This window comes from Macaca nemestrina, chromosome 7, assembly GCF_043159975.1.
Source record: "Macaca nemestrina isolate mMacNem1 chromosome 7, mMacNem.hap1, whole genome shotgun sequence".
NCBI classification, from domain to species: domain Eukaryota; kingdom Metazoa; phylum Chordata; class Mammalia; order Primates; family Cercopithecidae; genus Macaca; species Macaca nemestrina.
This window is the reverse complement of record NC_092131.1, coordinates 146,786,142-146,808,634: the sequence shown is the minus strand read 5'-3', so window position 1 is coordinate 146,808,634 and position 22,493 is coordinate 146,786,142. Positions and strand designations below refer to the sequence as shown.

General features: G+C 39.2%; 2 protein-coding genes across 2 annotated transcripts in view; one reads left to right on the top strand and one right to left on the bottom strand.

The window, feature by feature from the left end:
- Positions 1-22,493, bottom strand: part of LOC112422971 (PIGB opposite strand 1) — a 40,288-nt gene that overhangs the window by 10,213 nt on the left and 7,582 nt on the right. The gene's annotated exons all lie outside the window — the stretch shown is intronic.
- Positions 1-22,493, top strand: part of LOC105489906 (phosphatidylinositol glycan anchor biosynthesis class B) — a 37,933-nt gene that overhangs the window by 7,919 nt on the left and 7,521 nt on the right. Inside the window, exons 5-9 of the mRNA XM_011755093.3 lie at positions 2,079-2,209; positions 4,468-4,608; positions 13,342-13,393; positions 14,636-14,847; positions 16,083-16,147. Coding sequence (XP_011753395.2) covers positions 2,079-2,209; positions 4,468-4,608; positions 13,342-13,393; positions 14,636-14,847; positions 16,083-16,147 — 601 coding nt within the window. The remainder of the gene's footprint in view (positions 1-2,078; positions 2,210-4,467; positions 4,609-13,341; positions 13,394-14,635; positions 14,848-16,082; positions 16,148-22,493) is intronic.

The following is a 22,493-nucleotide window of genomic DNA, read 5'->3' as shown; positions in this document are numbered from 1 at the left end:
ACTTTAGAAGCTGTATGCCAGTTATTTCATTCCTATAGGTATAAAGCAAATGGAAACACTGATTCCCAGAACAATTTTAGAAGGTAATTCATACAACTTTATAGAGGTACGTCCATAATTAAGAACAGTAACATGCAAGTGGGGCACCTGCCATAGCTTTTCTTCTGATTAAGCCCTGGACAGGGATGCCCTCAAACCCTTTTAGAGTCTAAACCCTGGGAGACAGCCTTTGGAAGCCCCTTCACTCCTCAAAACTATCCTTGCCTCTCTTTCCATAGAATTGAGTAAGGATAGTTCTAAATTACCAACTACTTCACAAAGCATCTTAACTATTTACAACCCTTGTTCTGTTCCTCTAGCCAGCCTCTGTCTGAGGTGCAGCCCAAGAAATCTTTTTGCACTGAAACTCTTTCACTTCCGAATGAGATGTTGGAAGTATTAGGTTGGTGCAAAAGTAATTGTGGTTTGTGCCACAACAATATTAGGTTGGTGCAATTACTGGACTCATGTAAGGAAGACAGTATGGTATAGAAGACTATCTTTTGTCATTTAACTTATTTCAAGGTGGAGAGATAGATTCCTGACATCTCCCACTCAGATCTTGAATGGATTTTTCCCATTTAAACAATATCCTGATGAGGGATTGGATTCTGTAGTACTGTTGTTAATTCACTTGGCTCTTTGTAAAGTTAATAAGCTTATATGAACCTGTTTGAAAGTCTTACTACCTTTTTTATATTGTTTCTATTGGAAAATACATTCTAAATTCCAAGTAACCAATTTAGCAACATATCTCTGAAATATAATTTACTAATAAATTAGAAAGGGAACATTTCTGCAGGTATTCTATTCTTTTGCATTAAAAAGAAAGATTGGTTTAGCAACTAAGTCCTAGCTAATTGATTCAGCGATATGGTTAGCCTCATTATTTTGTGCTTATATTTTATGTGCATTGCTGAAGACTCAACATAAAATGGTAGGCAAAAGTCATGATGGCTTTGAAGTCCTTCCCCCAAAGATACAGCACTAGGGCCGGGCGTGGTGGCTGACGCCTATAATCCCAGCACTTTGGGAGGCCGAGGTGGGCAGATCACAAGGTCAGGAGTTCGAGACCAGCCTGGCCAACATAGTGAAACCCCGTCTCTACTAAAAATACAAAAATTACCCAGGGGTGGTGGTGGACACCTGTAATCCCAGCTGCTCGGGAGGCTGAGGCAGAATTGCTTGAACCCGGGAGGCAGAGGTTGCAGTGAGCTGGTATCATGCCACTGCACTCTAGCCTGGGTGACAGAGCAAGATTCCGTCGTGGGAAAAAAAAAAAGAAAGAAAAAGATAAAGCACTAGGTTCTTCTAGTTTAGGAAAAACTTTTACTTTCATGAAAATTAGGAACATTTTTTAAAGGCTATGTTTGGCCAGATGGGAAGCTAGTGCCACATGCTTAACAATTGCCTCAATAAGTTTCTTTTAACACATTTGTTTTGTAGACTTAATGGTGCTCTGTGTGCATGTTCTTCCAAAAACTGATTCATTAATTTAGTCAATTTCCAAATTAAAATTTAATAATGTCTCCTGATTTTTTTTCCCTGTTTCCTGTTTTGTCTTAATTTTTCATTCCAAAACAGGGAAAACATTCCAAACAAGTGCAACATTCCAAACAAGGTCAATTTAAAAAGTCACAATACTTGTGTCAGTACTATAAGACAGTTTGAGAAATATTGATTGGAAGAATCTAGTTATGAATTTCAATCTTCTTAAACTCTACCAGAAAAGAATCTGTTTTTTATGTGTTTCATTAATGGAAAGTGGGATTGATTTTAAATCAAATGGAGTGCCATAAAAATGCACCTGAAAGTATAAACTTCTTAACATGAACAAATACAGATCTGCTATTATTTTAAACCTGTGTTTGATACAAGTTTCTAAAAACAATGTTTGGGCATGCCTACTTACTTTTAATATCATCTACCTTTTCATGTCCTTTTCACAATATTTAGACTTGCTTGCTATTTAGAAGATAATATGTACTAAGGTTTTCCATTTCCAACTTCATACATGTTTGCTCTATACTTCTTCTTAGCTTTTTTGCCAGTTGGGCTCCTGGTTCACATGGTATTGCTGTACCAGAACCCTTACAAACACCATGGAAACTGTTCTCACTATAATTGCTCTTTTCTACTATCCTTTGGAAGGTTCAAAGTCTATGAACAGGTAAGAAAAATTATTGTTAATAATTATGTACAAAACTCTACTTTTGAAAAATCTTAAATATCAACATATTGTAATGTCTAGTAGACCCCCTAATTTTCATGAGTCATGAGAACCACAATAATATATTCAGTTGATACATTATAGCAGAGAACAGATAATACTCAAACGGAATAATTAAGGAGAGTTTAACAATAGGAATATTTGCGAAGGTGTAGACAATATTTAGGAAAGCCAATAAGGAAACACCATCGTACCGCCAGCCTAGTTATAGCAGGAAGTCTGTAGTATCTCTAGGCCCCAAAGAGCAAGGAGAAGAAATGGTTACTGGAATTTGTAAAGAGCTATAATTATAAGAGAGGGCCCCAGCAGGGGACAGGCACAACCAGTCTTTAGCAATAATGAGGAGACAGCCAGGGGAATAAATAATCCTGACCCAACTCTTCTGCCTCTCAGCCAAAAACAGTCAGAAACCAGAAAGCAAGGTAGCCACTGATGCTGTCCATTCAGGTCAGCTTTCCTGCATGCAGACTAGATAAAGGCTGGAGGAGAAGAGATTTGGAAGGGCAAATAGGAAATACTTGGACTTTATTTGGCTTCCTTTAAACTGGGGAAACAAATACCAAGCAATGGGAACGTGAGTGAAGGCACATAACTGTCAGTGGGCTTCATTTACAGTTACAGTTACAGTATATTCAGGGCAGATTATCCAGAGTAGTTGTAGAATGCGGTAGGATGCCTGTAAGAGGAGAAGAATAAGAGATGAGGCTGGAATGGGACTTTGAATTTGGATTTTATTCTATAGGTAATAGGGAGCCATTTGAGGCGTCTGAGCAGCATGACATAATCAAATCTGATTTTGAAAAACTTTTGTAGTAACAGTATTTAGGATATACTGAAAGGAAAAAAGACAGAATTTGAGATCTAGTTAAAATTCTAGTATCCATTCTTCCTACACAAAAGGAATAGGAAGTTAAAGGTTAGGAGGATCAAATCAAATAAGATCATTTCGTCTTAGACTCTCTTAACTACAAGAAAAAGCATTCACTCAAGTTATGTATATGATGAGGACTTTATTATAAGACTAAAAGGGAAAATGGGCATCTCAAGCCTTGTGGCCAGGACTGGAAGAAAACTGTAGAATATCTCAGCCACACAAATGAATTGAAATGTTATGCAGAATCCAAGGCAGTTTTGGGGAATGGGCTGTTTTGTTGTGCCTTTATATACCAAATAGCCTATGAATCCTGCCTTAGTCTTCCATCATTTAGGGACTTAGCTAGTCTCTGTCCACTTCTATTCTTGCTAGCAATTACCCAAATTTCTCTGTATCTCATATTCAATTTGAGAGAATCTAATTAGGTCCATTAAATGTCATTGTCTCTATCTGGAGATAACTTTATTTCACACTGGCCAGCCTTAGATTGGCTACTTGGGCCCAGGTGCCGTTCCCTAATTCAGTTAGGAAGTGCAAGGGTCATGTGATACAAAAGGACTGCTATATAAGCATTTTTCCTTGTATAAGCACGACAGATACTATTCCAGACCTCACAATAAAATGACATTTTGCACACTCCTTTAAGAAATGCAAGTATTGGCTGGGCACGGTGGCTCACGCCTGTAATCTCCACACTTTGGGAGGCCAAGACAGGTGGATCACTTGAGGTCAGGAGTTTGAGACCAGCCTGGCCAACATGGTAAAACCCCATCTCTACTAAAAATACAAAAAATTAGCCGGGCATGGGGATTAGCCTGTAATCCCAGCACTTTAGGAGACTGAGGCGGGTGGATCACCTGAGGTCAGGAGTTGGAGGCCAGCCTGGCCAACATGGTGAAACCCCGTCTCTACTAAAAATACAAAAAATTAGCCGGGCATGGGGATTAGCCTGTAATCCCAGCACTTTAGGAGACTGAGGCGGGTGGATCACCTGAGGTCAGGAGTTGGAGGCCAGCCTGGCCAACCTGGTGAAACCCCGTCTCTACTAAAAATACAAAAAATTAGCCAGGCATGGTGGCACACACCTGTAATCCCAGCTACTTGGGGTGCTGAGGCAGGAGAATCGCTTGCACCCAGGAGGCAGAAGTTGCAGTGAGCCACTGCACTCCAGCCTGGGTGACAGAGTAAGACTCTGTCTCAAAAAAAGAAAAAAAAAGTTCATATAGCTATTCATACCAAAAGGAAAATGTCAAATCACAGTGTAAATAATAGATAACTTCAAGTTAATTTCCCACTTGTCTTATCACACATTTTCCTCTTACAGTGTCAAGTACTCATCCTTGGTGGCACTTGCCTTCATAATTCGTCCCACAGCTGTCATTCCCTGGACACCTTTGCTCTTCAGACATTTCTGTCAAGAACCAAGAAAGCTTGATCTTATTCTACATCATTTTTTACCTGTAGGGTAAGTGTGGCAATAATCCATCCATTAATTTTAGTAGCCTATAAGTCACAGATTATGAACAAGATTTTACATCTTTCAGTTAATTATTTTATCTTCTAATGTCAATGAGCACTCTTAGTCCAAGGAAATAGAATATTGCAAAACTTATATATTATATTCTTATATTTATGATCCTGATTATAACTATTTTAATTTGCTTAACTGAGTGCTTTTGTAATTACTTCTAACTTAGCGCTTTCTGATGCTTTATTTACTAAATATTTCTCAAATATATTTTAGAGATACTTGATTCTTTTACATTTGTATAAGGCTTTATAATTCATAATGTGTTTTCACATATTACCTCATAATTTTCATAATACTTCTATCTAGGCAATATATGTTTTTATTTGGTAGTAGAGAAAACAGGAGGCTGGGAGAAATTAAAAATGTGTTAGTCAAAGTCATTGGCCTGGTTGCTATACTGATATTGAAACCCAGGTCTTCTAACTATACTATGAGCTCCTAGGATCAGACATATCCCAAGTATCTAGTAGACTACCCCAAATAATTATTTATTGAAGGGATGACTGCATTCTGACTCTTACAACAGTGATCTTTTTAATATACAATCATGCACTGCATAACGACATTTTGGTTAGCACTGGACTGCATTTATGACAGTGGTCCCATAAGATTAAATTACCGTATTTTACTGTACTTTAGTTTCTCTGTTTGGCTATATATATTTTATATTTATTTATTTATTTGAGACCGAGTCTCGATCTGTCACCCAGGCTGGAGTGCAATGGCGCAATCTCACTTCAACCGCCTCCCAGGTTCAAGTGATTCTCCTGCCTCAGCCTCCCAAACAGCTGGAATTACAGGCGCCTACCACCACGCCCAGCTAATTTTTTTATTTTTAGTAGAGTTGGGGTTTCACCATGTTGGCCAGCTACTCTCAAACTCCTGACCTCAGGTGATCCTCCCACCTTGGCCTCCCAAAGTGCTGGAAATACAGGCATGGGCCACCATGCCCAACCTGTTTAGCTATAGTTAGATACATAGATACATAGCATTATGTTACGATTGCTTACAATATTCAGTATAGTACCATGCTGTATAGGTTTGCAGCCTAGGAGCCATAGGCTATACCATATAGCCTAGATGTCTGTAAGCTGTACCATCTAGGCTTGTGTAAGTGCACTCTATGATGTTTGCACAATGATGAAATTGCCTAATGATGCAGTTCTCACAATATATCCCCACTGTTCACTAGTCACAAGTATTTTTCGGGTAGCAATCTGAAAGGACTAAATTGTCTTGCGTCTCAGTTGCCACTGTTGTCGTTTCTCAGGTGTATTAATAATATTGCATTAAATGTATTCATTCATTCAGGAAGTATTTAATCCTACTATGTGCCAGGCAGTGTTCCAGATGTAGGAGATGCATCAGTTTAACCAAAAAAAGTACCTGCCTTCATGAAGTTTACATTCTAGTAGGGAGAGACAGACAGCTAAAAAGATAAGAATAAATATATATTTGTCAAGTGATGGCAATACAGGGAAAAATAATTGTGGCATAAGGAGGATGGAATGCCAGTGCTTGGGGTGACAGGGGAGCTGTTATTTTTAAACAGGGTGGTAGGGAAAGACCACCATGTAAGGTGACACTGGAGCCAAAACTTAAAGGAGTTGAGAGAGTGAACCATGTAGTTACTTGATGAGAGAATATTCCAGGCAAAGGGACCAGCCAAGTACTAAGTATGTTGGGCATGTTCAGGGAACAGCAAGGAGACGGATGTGGCTAAAAGAGAGTGAGCTTGGGAGAATGGAATAATGAGGTCAGAGAGATAGCAGGGGCTCAGTTCATTGCGGATTTGACACTGAGGGAGATAGAAAGCCTTTTTAATCTCATCAGCAGCATGATAATAACTTACTCATTTAATAAGCATTTAACCTACTTTGTATCCAGCATTTGATAATTCAGAGGTGAGTAAGATACAGTGTCTGCTCTCAAAGTCAAAGTCTGTGGGGGAAAAAGATAAAACAATACAGATGCTCCTTGACTCGGGATTACATCCTGATAAACTCATTGCAGGTTGAAAATATAAGTCAGGCAAGGCACAGTGGCTCACACCTGCAATCCCAGTGCCTTGGGAGGCCAGGAGTTCAAGAACAGCCTGAGCAACATAATAAGACCCCGTCTCAACAAAAAAAAATTTAAAAATTGGCCAAGTATAGGTGGCAGTAGGCACGCCTGTGGTCCTAGCTACTTGGGAGGCTGAGGCAGGAGGATCCCTTCAACCCAGGAGTTCAAGGTTGCAGTGAGCTATGATCATTCCACTGCACTCCAGCCTGGGGAAAACAGTGATAACCTGTCTCTAAACAAAATAAATAAAAAAGAAAATATTCTACATTAAAAATGCACTTAACACATCTAACATACTGAATATCACAGCTTAGCCTATCATAAACATGCTCAGAACATTTACCTTAGCCTACAGTTGGGCAAAATCATCTAACACAAACCCTATTTCATAATAAAATATTTGAATATCTCATGTAATTCATTGAATACTATACTGAAAGTGAAAAACAGAATGGCTGTGTGGGTACCATTTTAAAGTTGAAAAATCGTAGGTTGAATCATCATCAGTTAGGGATTGTAATTCTTACCCAGTGATTTAAAGGGGTCTAGTGGTCGGATACGGTGGCTCACGCCTGTAATCCCAGCACTTTGGGAGACTGAAGCAGGCACATCACCTGAGGTCAGGAGTTCAAGACCAGCCTGGCCAATATGACGAAACCCCGTCTCTACTAAAAATGCAAAAAAATTAGCTGGGCATTGTGGGGCGTGCCTGTAATCCCAGCTACTTGGGAGGCTGAGGCAGGAGAACGCTTGAACCCCAGAGGTAGAGGTTGCAATGAGCCGAGAACGCACCACTGCACTCCAGCCTGTGCAACAGAGCGAGGCTCCATCTCAAAATAGAAATAAAAATTAAAAATGAAGTATTCTAAGTTAGACATAACAAAATTCTGCAGAAGAACAGAAAGTAATCTAATTTTGCTTGCAGAAGGAATATTAGTAGAAGCCTTATAAAGTGGGTGGTGTTTCAAGTAACATCAGGGTGAATATGAATTTGGCATGCATGGAGAATGAGCTCACTTAAAGCTGAAAAAGCCTAAAGGAACCTTTTCACATAGATCAGATGCTTGCTTTGTTTATTTTGAAGCGAAATATAGAAGAGAACAAATGAGATAATGCACGTGAAAATATTCTGAAGTTGGGCAGTATAGAACAAATGTCAATCACAGTCCTAATTAGTCTTATATTCAAGTCCTTTGATGCATAGAGTTGGCTTCAGACTTGAATGATATAACAACCTTTTACATATTTAGCACTCTTTAAAAATAGTCAGTTGCATCTCCAAACAGTAATAGTGTCTCTAAATATAGAGAAAAATATTGAATTCGTCTTAGGAAAAATTATAATATATGTGAACCAATTTTTGTTTACTTTTTATATGGCCTTGAGAATTTGGGATATCATTTTGTCATTTTGTAAAATCCAAAATACTTCAATTGCCTTCCAGCTGCCACACTATCTCACCAATAATTGACAAGACAGGAATGACTATAGGTCTTACAGCCATTCCCAAAATGAAGAAGACAATATTATAAACAACTTTTTGCTAATAAACTTGAAAAATGAACACATTTCTAGAAAAATGCAGCTTACCAAAACTGACAGGAGAAGTAGAAAATCTGAACAGTACTATATGAATTAAAGAAATTTAATTTGTAATTAAGATCTTCAAAGAAAGATGCATCAGGTTCAAATGGCTTCATTGGCAAATTATTCCATACATTTAAGAAAGAAGAAACATCAGTTCACATGAACTATTCCACAGAACGGAAAAAGAAAAACATTTCCCAGTTCTTTTCATGACAATAGCATATTCTCGATACCAAAATCTAATGAGGACATTACAAGAAAGGTCAATTATAAACCAGTATTTCTCATGACTGTGAATGCAAAAATCCTGAAGAAATATTAGTAAACTGAATCCATACAATATTTAAAAGAATACATGACATCCAAGATTGGGTTTGTTCCAAGAATATAATATTTGATATTTGAAAATCAGTCAGTATGATTCATGACATCAAGAGAATAAAGGAGAAAAATAATATGGCTTTCTTAATAGACACACAGAAAGCATATGATGAAACTAAAGGCCTAGTCATGATTGTCAGGGAGGGGGAAGACAACCCTTAGAAAACAAACTGTGGAAAGGGACTGATTCATACGACAGTTTGTATAAAAACTTTACAGAAAAATCGTGCTTAGTGTGAATATATTGAAACCCTTTCCCTCCAGATTGGGAAAGATACAACGATGGTTATTATCTCCACTCCTGTTCAACAGTATCCATCCTACCTAGTGCAATAGGACAAGAAAAGCGAGTTAATGGTAGAAGGGAGGAAATAAAACTGTGACTTTGTATCATGATTGTATATGTAGAAAATTCGAAAGAATCTAAAGATAAACTATTAGATAGGTAAACAAATGAAGCATGCTCACTAGATACAGTGTCCATATACAAATATTAATTGCACTTGAATATTAAACCAGTGGGTAAAAGTTTGAAGAATAGTTACACAGTTCCAAAGTATCTTCCACAAGAGACCTATTAATTACAAATGATAATTTTATAGCAGAGAAACTTGGGAGACATACCTTAACTAGGTGACTGAAGTTAACATTGCTAGTAATAGGACAAATCAGTATTGTGAGATGCTTGATCTGAGGCACTGAGAAAAACATCCCTTCACTTTGGTGGTGTTAACTGCCAAAATGCATAACCTGAATCTAATCCTGAGAAAACATCAGATAAACCCAAATTGAGGTACATTATGACCACGCCTGGCCTGTAATAAGTCGTAATATCTAGTAGTATAGGCCAGGGAGCCACCACACCCGCCCTGTAATAAGTCTTAACATCTAGTAGTGTAGGCCGGGCGCAGTGGCTTACGCCTGTAATCCTAGCACTTTGAGAAGCCAAGGTGGGCGGATCACCTGAGGTCAGGAGTTCGAGACCAGCCTGGCCAACATGGCAAAACCCCATCTCTACTAAAAATACAAAAACTAGCTGGGCATGGTGGCGGGTGCCTATAGTCCCAGCTACTCGGGAGGCTGAGACAGAAGAATCGCTTGAACCCAAGAGGCGGAGGCTCCAGTGAGCCGACATCATGCCACTGCACTCCAGCCTGGGTGACAGAGTGAGACCCTGTCTCAGAAAAAAAAAAAAAAAGGACTTATTACAAAGCTATCGTAGTTAAGACAACTTAGAATTAGAATTAGTGCAAGGTAAAACAAATAGATCAGTGGAACAGAATATGGTCCAGTAGCATACAAACATATGTAGTCACTTTATGAGGAAAGTGATACTGTAGTACAGTAAGGAAGGGATAGTCTTTTTTCTTTTCTGATTTGTTTTTGTTTTGTTTTGTTTTGTTTGTTTTTGAGACAGAGTCTTGCTCTGTTGCTCAGGCTGGAGTGCAGTGGCGCAATCTCGGCTCACTGCAACCTCCGCTATCTGGGTTCAAGCGATTCTCCTGCCTCATCCTCCCAAGTAGCTGGGATTACAGGCACCTGCCATCACACCTGGCTAATTTTTGTATTTTTTTTTTAGTAGACACGGGGTTTCACCATGTTGGCAAGGCTGGTCTTGAACTCCAACCTCGTGATCCACTCGCCTCAGCCTCCCAAAGTGCTGGGATTACAGGCATGAGCCACCGAGCCTGGCCTGGATAGTCTTTTCAATAAATACATAGTTGGCTATCCATATGGAAAAAAAAAAAAATCTTGACTCCTACCTTCCCAGCGTAAGCAAAAATGAAAAACAAAAAAGCAAAAAACTCTAAGGGAATTATAGATCTTGATGTAAAGGTAAAACAGTGGTGGTTGTGCAAGATATGACAGAATATCCTCATGATCTTGAGGCAGGCAAAACTTTCCTAAATAGACGATAAGTACTAACTATAAAGAAAAAGATAAATACATTTGAATATATTAAAATTAAAGACTTTTGTTCATCAGATTCACCACTAAGAGTGAAAAAGCATGGCCAGCGTGGTGGCTCACACCTGTAATCCCAACACTAGGAGGCCAAGGCGGGTGGATCATGAGGTCAGGAGATCGAGACCATCCTAGCTAATATGGTGAGACCCTGTCTCTACTAAAAATATAAAAAATTAGCCGGATGTGGTGGCAGGCACCTGTAATCCCAGCTACTCAGGATGCTAAGGCAGGGGAATTGCTTGAACCTGTGAGGCGGAGCCTGCAGTGAGCTGAGATCATGCCACTGTGCCACTGTACTCCAGCCTGGGCAACACAGTGAGACTCCGTCTCAAAAAAAAAAAAAAAAAAAGAGTGAAAAAGCAAGCTACAGATCAGAAGAAGATGCTGTAATACATGTAACCAACTAAACCCTTACATCCAGATTATATATAAAACTTGTAAAAATCTATAAGAAAAAGATAACTCATAGAAAAATGATTGAAAAGATTTCATCAGGTACTTCAAAAAATATTAAAATGGTCAATAAGTATAAAGAGACTCATCTCATTTGTTATTAGGAAATACAAAGTAAAACCACCATGAAATACTACTATACTATACATCCACCCAAATGGCTAGTATGATGTGGAACTTATATATTCCTGTGGGAATGCAAACTAATAACTACTTTGGAAAACTTTTAAGTATTTACAAAAGCTAAATAAATACATAGTTGCACTTATAACTTAGGACAGGGGTCCCCAGTCCCAAGGCTGTGGACTGGCACCAGTCCATGACCTCTTAGGAACTGGACTGCACAGCAGGAGGTGAGCAAGCAAGCATTACTGCCTGAGCTCCACCTCCTGTCACATTCTTATAGAAGTGTAAACCCTATTGTGAACTGCACATGCAAGGGATCTAGATTGTGCTCCGTATGAGCATCTAATGTCCAGTGATCTCAGGTGGAACAGTTTCATCCAGAAACCATGCCCCACTCCCACCCCGCAACCTGTTCATGGAAAAACTATCTTTCAAGAAACCAGACCCTGGTGCCAAAAAGGTTAGGGAGCACTACCTTAGGGCCCACCAATTCCAGTCCTAGGTATATGTCTAACAGAAATGCATATATATGGATACCAAAAGATGTGTAAAAGAATGTTCATTGCAGCACTATTCACAATAGCTGAAAATGGAAGCACAGTGTCCATCAACAGCAGGAATACATACAGTGTGGTATACATAGTTACAATACACAGCATTGTAAATGAATGAACTACAGCATGCAAAAAAACTTGGTTCAATCTCACAAGCATAATGACTAAAGGAATTTGGACATGAGTACATATGGTATGATTCTATTCTTATAAAATTCAAAAAAAGATAAAACTCATCTGTTCTGTCAGAAATTAGGATAGTGGTTATCTTTGGGAAGCAGAAGGGCTACCTTTGGGCTACTTTTGGGGAGGGGGTAGGGACTGACTGAAGGGATAAGGGGGTGCTGCTAATACTCTTTATCCCGCTCTGTATGGCAGTTACACAGTTGTGTTCATATAGTGATGATTCATAGAGCTTTATCCTCATAGCGTATTTTTCTGTATATGTGTTTGTAGTAGGCAGTCTCTGAGATGGCCTCCAATGATCGCATCCTTCTGCTGTTTATGTCTTTTATAATCCCCTCCCCTTGAACATGGGCTAGATTTGTTGACTCAATTCTAATGCGTAGAATACAGCAGAAGGGATTGGATATCATTTATAAGACTGGGTTATGAAAAGATATGGTGGCCGGGCACAGTGGCTTACATCTGTAATCCCAGCATTTTGGGAGGCCAAGGTGGAAGTATTGCTTGAGCCTCAGAGTTTGAGACCAGTTGGGTAATACAGTGAGACTCCCATCTCTACAGCAAATCCAAAACTTATCCAGTCACGGCGGCACACACCTGTAGTCCTAGTTACTTGGGAGGCTGAGGTGGGAGGATCACTTGAGCCCGGGAGGTCAAGGCTGCAGTGAGCCATAATCACACACTACTGCACTCCAGCCTGGGTGACAGAGCAAGACCCTGTCTCTAAAAAAAAAGAAAAGAATAAATAAATAAAAAAGACTATGGCTTCCATCTTGGGTGCCTGTCTCACTCACTCTTGGCCGACTTACCCTGGGTTAAGCCAATTATTATGTCATGAAGCAGCCTTAAGGAGATGGACATATGTTGAGGAACTTAGCCCCATCAGCAACCATGTGAGCAAGTCTGGAAGCTGATCTCTCCACCCACAATTGAACCTTCACATGAAACTGTAGCCCCTGCTAAGAGCTTGACTACAATTCATGAGAGACCTCGAGCCAGAGGCACACAGCTAAGCAACACCTAGGTTATTGATCCCCAGGAACTATGAAATGGTAAATATTCATAGTTTAAGTTAACAAGTTTTGGGGTAATTTGTCACACTGCAGTAGTCTTTCAATAATCTTTATATTAATATATTTTTATGATATTAATTGATTAATTATATAATCTTATTTACTGATCTTTATCAACAGATACCTTTCAAAATGTGTAAATCCATATTCAGTTGGTGAAACTGTAAAGCATTTTTATAGTGGCTTTTGATGCAAGGCACATACAAAGCCATATGCTAATAGTGGATTTTCAGCAAGCTGCAAATGTGAATCACTATTCTATTTTTGTTTTTCAGCCTTGCTACTTTGAGTTTGTCTCTGATGATTGATCGTATTTTTTTTGGCCAAGTAAGTAAAAGTATATTAAGCTAACAGCTATTTTTATTTTTAATCCATTAATACTTTAGAACAGAGGCAAACAATTTTTTAAATGATATGGGATACACTATAAAAGACTTCTAGGCATATCCTAATAAGCCTTTGGTTCAATTTGTTGTGCTTTCTACATAAAAGAATTAGTATTCCTAGTTAATATTCAGGAGAGTACATTTTAAGGCAGGGAATTATTAAGTGAGCACTGAATGTTACCTGTTGTTGCTGTTTGTCATTATTGTCAGCTTTGTGCTGTAATTCAAATTGTAATGTTTTCAAAGCTTTATCTTAACAGGTAATGTGATATTGTAAAGTACCACACACAGTCCAAAAAATTTGTCTAGTATCCTCCTTATCTCTAACTAGATATAAAACTTGGATGGAACTAGAGGCCATTATTCTAAGTGAAATAACTCAGGAATGGAAAACCAAATATCATATGTTCTTACTTACAAGTGGGAGCTAAGCTATGAGGATGCAGAGACATAAGAATGATAGAATGGACTCTGGGGACGCGGGGTGGGGAAGGGTGGGAGAGGGGTGAAAAATAGAGAGTACATATTGGGTACAGTGTACATTGCTTCGCTGATGAGTGGACCAAAATCCTAGAAATCACCTCTGAAGAACTTATTCGTGTAACCAGAAGCCATCTGTGCCCCAAAAACTATTGAAATAAAAAAAAAAACTTAGATTGCTAAAATGTAAGTTTGAATCTCACTTTGAATCTCAAAAACCTAGTTTTACAAATTAACAAAGAACACATTAATACGTAAAGAAGAAAAAATAACAAGAAGGATTTCATATAGTCATTAGTCAAAATTATTAGGTCGGGCACGGTGGCTCACGCCTGTAATTGCAGCACTTTGGGAGGCCAAGGCGGGCAGATCACAAGGTCAGGAGATCGAGACCATACTGGCTAACACAGTGAAACCCCATCTCTACTAAAAATACAAAAAATTACCCGGGCATGGTGGCGGGTGCCTGTAATCCCAGCTACTCGGGAGGCTGAGGCAGCAGAATGGTGTGAACCTGGCAGGCAGAGCTTGCAGTGAGCCGAGATCGTGCCACTGCACGAAAAAAAAAAATTATTAATGTAAACTATTGCCTGGTTTTAAGACTTGTTCTGATTTAATGTCAAAATTGTGTCAGTTCCCTAATGCCAAACATTACTACTTGGCACTAACACATTTCTATTTATTTTTCCTTCAACTGTGCCAGTGGACTCTGGTTCAATTTAATTTTTTGAAATTTAACGTGCTGCAGAACTTGGGAACATTTTATGGTTCTCATCCATGGCACTGGTACTTCAGTCAAGGATTTCCAGTTATCTTGGGTACTCACTTACCCTTCTTTATTCATGGCTGCTATCTAGCACCAAAGAGACACCGGATACTTTTGGTGACTGTGCTATGGACACTGCTTGTTTATAGGTAAGATTTTATTTGTTCAAAAGGCTAAAATGTTTTATGTTACCAAGAAATCAAATCAAATTCTTCAAAAAGTAAACTTTATTTTTTGGAGGTGCCATTAACTTTTGTTAGTGGGAATTATCTTAGAAGATACAAGTAGTAGTAATTATGGAGGCACTAGAGTGAATACTTTAGATATGTAGTTTGCTTAATAAGGATTACACTCAATTTTTAAGAACTTGGACTAACTTTTTTGTTTTTTAAAAAAAAGGCACAGTTACTCATGCCTGTAATTTCAATACTTTGGAAGGTCAAGGTGGGAGGATTGCTTGAAGGAGTTCATGACCAGCCTGAGCAACATAGCAAGACCCTCTCTCTGAAAAAAATGTAAAATTACCAGGGCATGATGGCATGTGCCTGTAGTCCTAGCTATTTGGGAAGCTGAGGCAGAAGGACTGCTTGAGCCCAGGAATTTAAGGTTGCAGTGAGCTATGATTGTGCTACTGCATTTCGGTCTAGGTGACAAAACAAGATCCAGTCTCAGTCAATCAATCATCAATCAATCAGTCAATACCACCAAAATTTTAAATTGAAGGACCACAGAAATACATTCTAAAATAAAAATGAGGCCGGGCGCGGTGGCTCAAGCCTGTAATCCCAGCACTTTGGGAGGCCGAGACGGGCGGATCACAAGGTCAGGAGATCGAGACCATCCTGGCTAACACGGTGAAACCCCGTCTCTACTAAAAAATACAAAAAACTAGCCGGGCGAGGTGGCGGGCGCCTGTGGTCCCAGCTACTCCGGAGGCTGAGGCAGGAGAATGGCATAAACCCGGGAGGCGGAGCTTGCAGTGAGCTGAGATCCGGCCACTGCACTCCAGCCTGGGCGACAGAGCCAGACTCAGTCTCAAAAAAAAAAATAAATAAAATAAAATAAAATAAAATAAAATAAAAATGATGTATCCTTGTTCCAAATTTGACTAATTTTACTTACTTGGATAGAAATAGAAATCCCGTTTTTAGAATGTAACTGTACTCTGTAATTTCAAATTGACATCATATTTTATGATTAGTTTTACCATCTCATAATCACCTTATAACTAAAAAATGAGACTAATTCCTGAAGCAAGAAATTCAGTCTGAGTACTTCGAAAATAAATAGATCAAGTTAAATATATTTTATATTAAATACATTACTTTCTCAATGTATCATATAACATGATAACTAATATTTTTAAAATTTCTTTTTATTATAGCATGTTGAGCCACAAAGAATTCAGGTTTATTTATCCAGTTTTACCATTCTGTATGGTGTTCTGTGGTAAGTGCTTTTGTTTGTTATAGAAAATAAATTATATAGAAATAGTCCAAAGATAACACATCCTCATTAAACTATTTTTATTTTCAACTAGGTTAATAAGGAATTACTTAATTACAGATTATCTTACTGCAATATTCCCTTTTTGTAGTCCAAATACCTTTTTTCCTATATCCTCTAAAGTGAGATAAAAACATAAAGATCCTAGCCCAGTGCAGTGGTGTGCACATATAGTCCCAGCTACTCAGAAGCCTGAGGCAGGAGGTTCGCCTGAGTCCAGGAGTTTGAGACCAGCCTGGGTAGTATGGCAAGTCCGTCTCTCAAAAAACAAACAAACAAAACACCCACATAAATATCCAATACCCAAAGCAGTTTCTGGTGGTGGTGTTTCTATTTGGTGGTATTGTTTCTCACTAAAACGTAAAGTTAATGTCTGTTTTAGATTAGCTATTTTAAGTTTATGGTTAAACTGTAAGGGTCTTCATTTTCACAAAGGAAAAATGTATTTATTGCTGTTGAAACTAGTTTTTAATGCTTTTACACACAAAACATTTACACCTTTAAAACTCTAAGGCATATGCAATTATTATTATTATTATTTTAGACGGAGTCTCACTCTGTCGCCCATGCTGGAGTGCAGTGGCACGATCTCAGCTGACTGCAACCTCCACTTCCTGGGCTCAAGCAGTTCTCCTGCCTCAGCATCCCTAGTAGCTGGGATTACAGGCATGCAACACCATGCCCAGCTAATTTTTGTATTTTAAGTAGAGACGGGGTTTCACCATGTTAGCCAGGCTGGTCTTGAACTCCTGACCTCAGGTGATCCACCCGCCTCAGCCTCCCAAAAGTGCTGGGATTATAGGCGTGAGCAACTGCGCCCAGCCTGGCATATGCAATTTTTTAAGTAATTAACTCCTGATTTTATTTCAGGCCTTTTCTCCATTTTTCCACAGTCTTAACATGTATTTTTTTTGTCACTTACAAAAATTCTTACATGACTCAATTCAGGAAAATCTGGGTTTTTACATTGGTTGGTTTGGAAAAATTATGAATTGAAACTTTATTAACTTCAAGTTTAATTCGGAATAAATGACTGTTGGCTTCCTTCAAATATTAAGACCTTAAAAAAAAATCACTACGTTGGGAGAGAAGAAATGACTAGCCAATTGAACTGGAGGCTGGAAAAAACCTAGGGAGTTAGTTTTCAAACTTTTTACTTAAAAAAAAAAAGAAAAACATTGAGTCAAGCAGTGTTTGACCAAGTATACATCAACTCCTATAGATCTGAGATGTATAATCTCTTCGATTTAAGGAGATAAACATACAAATATAAAATCAAACATAAAAATCTGTATTTTTGATACATCTGAAGTTCTGAAACCAAAGCCTCAGTCTGTCATTACTTTACACTCTAACCATATACAAATGCAGGCACATACAGAAATATAGACATCTAACAGCTATTTGGCAAGCCTTAAGAATAGCTGGCCCCATTTGCCAGAGGAAATCTGTTCATAAATCACTATTCAGATGTTAAAATGGTTTCTGTTTTGTTGGGTTTTTTTATAGCCACTTGAGTGTGTGTTATAATTAAGCATTGCCAGAGTACAGAGGCAAATGTTTTTGTGTGCCTGAAGGGGATGGGGAGGTTGGTTAGTAACTTGGTTTGATTTCTGTTTTCATAAACCAGATTTTTCCAGCATTCCTCCTCTGTGTCCTGTTTCTTTACCAAGTATTTACCTGAAGATTGAGTTGTCTGAATCCTCATTCCCAGTCTGAAAGATTGAATCTTTAAGTGGCAAGATCCCTGTAACCAGGGCCTATTCCCAGTTTATTGAGATAAAATGATGATGAGGGATAAAGAGATCCCCTTTTAATAGGTGAGAATCACCCCTTCTTCCATCCTCTGTCTACTTAGACGGATTCCTAAAAGACAGCGACCTAGAAAACCCCTTGATCTCCTCACAGGATGCTCCACCCCCTACCTAAGGTTCTAGAGTGGGTCAAAAAACTGATTCCTAGGAGATTTGCACTTCCCCTAACGGTCAGAGCTCTTTAATGCCAAGAGGTTCCAACAGTAGGATCAATTCTGTCTAGTGATCTCACCTAGACAGAATCTTCGGACATTTAGAACAGTTCTCTTTGGAGCTCTTGATGTTTTAGAGACCTAGTTTGAATCTTTCCTAACTACTTGAAATCTTGAGTTATACCACACATTTCAGCCATATGCTGCTTTTGTGTGACTTGTTTTAACCTATTTTTATATAAACATGACAACTCTATCAGCCATTGCTGTGTAAAAGGCCTCCTCAAAACTGTAGTGGCTTAAAACTCCATTTATTATTATTTACAGGTCTACATTTCAACTGGGCAGTTCTCATCTCCACTGAGCTCACTTAAACAAACGTCATCAGCTGCAGTTTGGGTAGATACCTCTGTTGACCTAGGCTGGGCTCTCATGTTTGGGGTTCAACTAACTGTAGGCCAAGTCTTCTCAGCTCTTCTGAGTTTTCTCTTCCTCCAATAGGCTAGCTAGGGCTTGTTCACTTGGCGTAGGCCAGGTTCCAAGAGAGGGAGCAAATATGCAAGACCCTTTGAGACAAGCGCTTGGAATTTGCACACTGTCACTTCCACCACATTCTTTTAATCAAAGCAAGTCACTGGGCCAGGTCAGACTCAAGAGGTGGGAAAATAAATGCCAGCCTCATAGTGGGATGGGACACAGGAAGAAAAATAATTGCAGCTGTTTTTTTCAATCTACAGTAACCTCTCTTGCCTAATTTGAATTTCTCTTAGTCCTATAAAATAGGACTCAACTCTAGAAAATGTAGTTTGTGACTGGCTCTCATCTTTAGTGAATTGTTTAACAATGTGCCTCAGTTTCCTTATTTGTAAAAGAAAGGTGATATTTTAGCAACACTAATTCGGTTCTTAGATTGAATCTCTCACTTGTGCTGATAGAGTTCAGCACCCACTACTGATTCTGAGTTGAGTGTCTGCTTATCTGTTTTTACCACAGTGGTGGCTAATATAGACTTCTCTCTTACTGGGCCACTTTGTTTTTCCATATTCTTATCTTTATTTTATTTTTTTTTTTTTTGAGACAGAGTCTCGCTCTGTCGCCCATGCTGGAGTACAGTGGCACAATCTTGGCTCACTGCAACCTCTGCCTCCTGGGTTCAAGAGATTCTCCTGCCTCAGCCTCCAGAGTAGCTGGAATTACAGGCCCACGCCACCACAGCCAGCTAATTTTTGTATTTTTAGCAGAGATGGGGCTTGACCATGTTGACCAGGCTGGTGTCAAACTCCTGACCTCAGGTGATTCACCTGCCTTGGCGTCCCAAAGTGCTGGGATTACAGGCGTGAGCCACCACACCTAGCCCCATATTCCAATCTTTTTATCAAAATTGCATATGTACATTATTTCAGAAGACCTTCCACAAGAAATTTAAAAAAAAAAAAAAAGTGTTCCCCTGCTCTCCCTTCTATTTCCTCTCCCCAAAAACAATCACTTACACATTCTTTCAGCTGGTTATTTTGGTATCTACCTCAATATCTCTATAACACTTATAATGCCACTTAAAGGTCTTTGTTTTAGGCATTAACTATTGAATTCTATCGAAGATGAAAAGATGGCTTTACTTCCTTAACAAGGTAGCAACATAAAATTCTTCCTGGCCAGCTGCCGGTGGCTCACGCCTCTAATCCTAACACTTTGGGAGGCTGAGGTGGGTGGATCACCTGAGGTCAGGAGTTTGAGACCAGCCTGGCCAACAGGGTGAAACCCTGTCTCTACTAAAAATACAAAAATTAGGCGGGTGTGGTGGCACGCACCTGTAATCCCAGCTACTCGGGAGGCTGAGACAGGAGAATCACTTGAACCCTGGAGGTGAAGGTTGCATTGAGCCAAGATCGGCACCACTGCACTCCCGCCTGGGTGACAGAGCGAGACTGTCTGAAAAAAAAAAAAAAAAATTCTTGATACCTTCATCTGTGCCCAGTACCCTCATTATGGTTAATAGTTCAAAGTCTCTCTTTCCCAGCCTCATTCTACTGTATGTCCCACTCCAGAATTGAACCACCTTTTGTTGTTCTCATCTAAACAGTGAAACTAAGCTTTCTCAAAGATTATTTAAAAATAGAAACAATAGGCCGGGCGCGGTGGCTCAAGCCTGTAATCCCAACACTTTGGGAGGCCGAGACGGGCGGATCACGAGGTCAGGAGATCGAGACCATCCTGGCTAACATGGTGAAACCCCGTCTCTATTAAGAAATACAAAAAAACTAGCCGGGCAAGGCGGCGGGCGTCTGTAGTCCCAGCTACTCGGGAGGCTGAGGCTGGAGAATGGCATGAACCCGGGAGGCGGAGCTTGCAGTGAGCTGAGATCCGGCCACTGCACTCCAGCCTGGGTGACAGAGCGAGACTCCGTCTCAAAAAAAAAAAAAAAAAAAAAAAAAAATAGAAACAATAACTCAGATCTCTAATTGGTAAAATGTGATAGGGATTTTTTTTTCTTAACATTAGGTTTCCTGATAATTCTTGTCAAAACCAGGATGGAAACAGTAATGTACAGTCTCAGATACTCCCATCCTCTCTATTACCATGAACCTTACCTTGGTAAGAAGGAACTTAGTCATTGCTGGAAATTACGGAGTGCCACGCTGGATATCCAAAATTTTAGAAAGTGTGTATATCACGCTAAATAATGTGATGATTAAGAGATATGGCTTTATAAAGGAACCATCTCATGAAGTATCTTCTTATATGCTCAGGTTTTTAGATTTTATCCTGAAGAGTAGTCAACTGAGACGTAATGGATTGTAAACATTTCTGTAACAGTAATCTGTTGAACATGATCTGATAGGAGCCCAATGTTTTTTTTTTTTATGAAAATAAATGCTGATGGTACAAAAACAATTAGTGTGCCATCCTCAAGTCATCTAGCCCCATTCCCCAGAGGTAACTATTGTTATCACTTTCTTAAGAAGTTCTTCCAGAAATGTTCTGTATACCCACTTTCGGTTATCTTTTTGTAGGTCCAGATAATAGGAGCAAATTAAGTATTTAGGGATGATGTTTAGCACCCAGTTAGCAATGGGTTGTTACTATGTGAAAGGAAGGGACCTGTACTTCAGTCACTGGGGTACATACGAAGTCTTAAATCTTCAGCGATTGGGATTCACATCATTTACGTGGTGGGGATGATCACTTTCTGAAGCTAGGTCATTTGAGGGTGGATTATTTCAGTGAGAACTGCATCTCCAAATTTGTGCGTGCCATTAATTAGACTTACTGGACGTCACCTACTGGAATCTTGTTCATTTATTTTAAATATTGATGAAACAGAAGTACTTGTCTATAAGAAAATGGTGGACCTTAGGCTTCTCTTGTGGTTCACTCAGTCTAGCATTGGAACTGGAAAATCTTTCCAACCCTTCCTTTAGCAACTCATTTCTGAAATCCCTTTTGGAAGCTTTCAGTGCCACAAGGTTTAAAAGCCCCTCAGAGGCCTTAAATTCAGGACTCTTAATATAACTCTAAAGTTAGGTTCTTTTCTAACATGTGCACAAGTCATTTGATGAGAACTGAAATTACAAAGATATTTTCTTTATATGTCAAATGCTTAGTAATGCTTATAGGATGCTAAACATGTAAATAAAGGCAGTTCTGGCTGGGTGCTGTGGCTCACACCTGTAATCCCAGAACTTTGGGAGTCTGGGGCGGGCAAATCACCTGAATTTGAGACCAGCCTGGCCAACATGGTGAAACCCCATCTCTACTAAAAATACAGAAATTAGCCGGTCATGGCGGCAGACACCTGTAATCCCAGCTACCCGGGAGGCTAAGGCAGGATAATCACTTGAACCCAGGAGATGGAGGTTGCAATAAGCGAGTTTGGCACTACACTCCCGCCTGGGTGACAGAGCGAGACTCTGTCTCAAAAAATAATAATAATATAAAGATAGTTCTATTTTAAGTAAGGCTTTATCCCCAAACCTCATTTTTAAGTTGGAACCTGAAATATTTTTTTCTTAGAAATAATACTGTGACATGTAGTAAGGCTCCCAGAATATTCCACAAAAGCTCCTCTGATCCATAATACTGTTGAAGACAATTTTGAATGGCAACTGTTTCAGTATCCACTGTCCCCAAGAAAACTAAGCTATCAGCTGACTCTCCCTGGCAGTGTTCAGCTGCTCCTTCTCTTCCCAGCATTCTTTATATTACTTCTCTAAGTAATACGGAGATTCAGTTCTCACTAAAATGATCCATCCTAAAATGAGCTAAGCTCAGAGAGTTAAAGCCACCATCATGGAAGGCAAGCATTACCTAAGAGACACCCTGTCT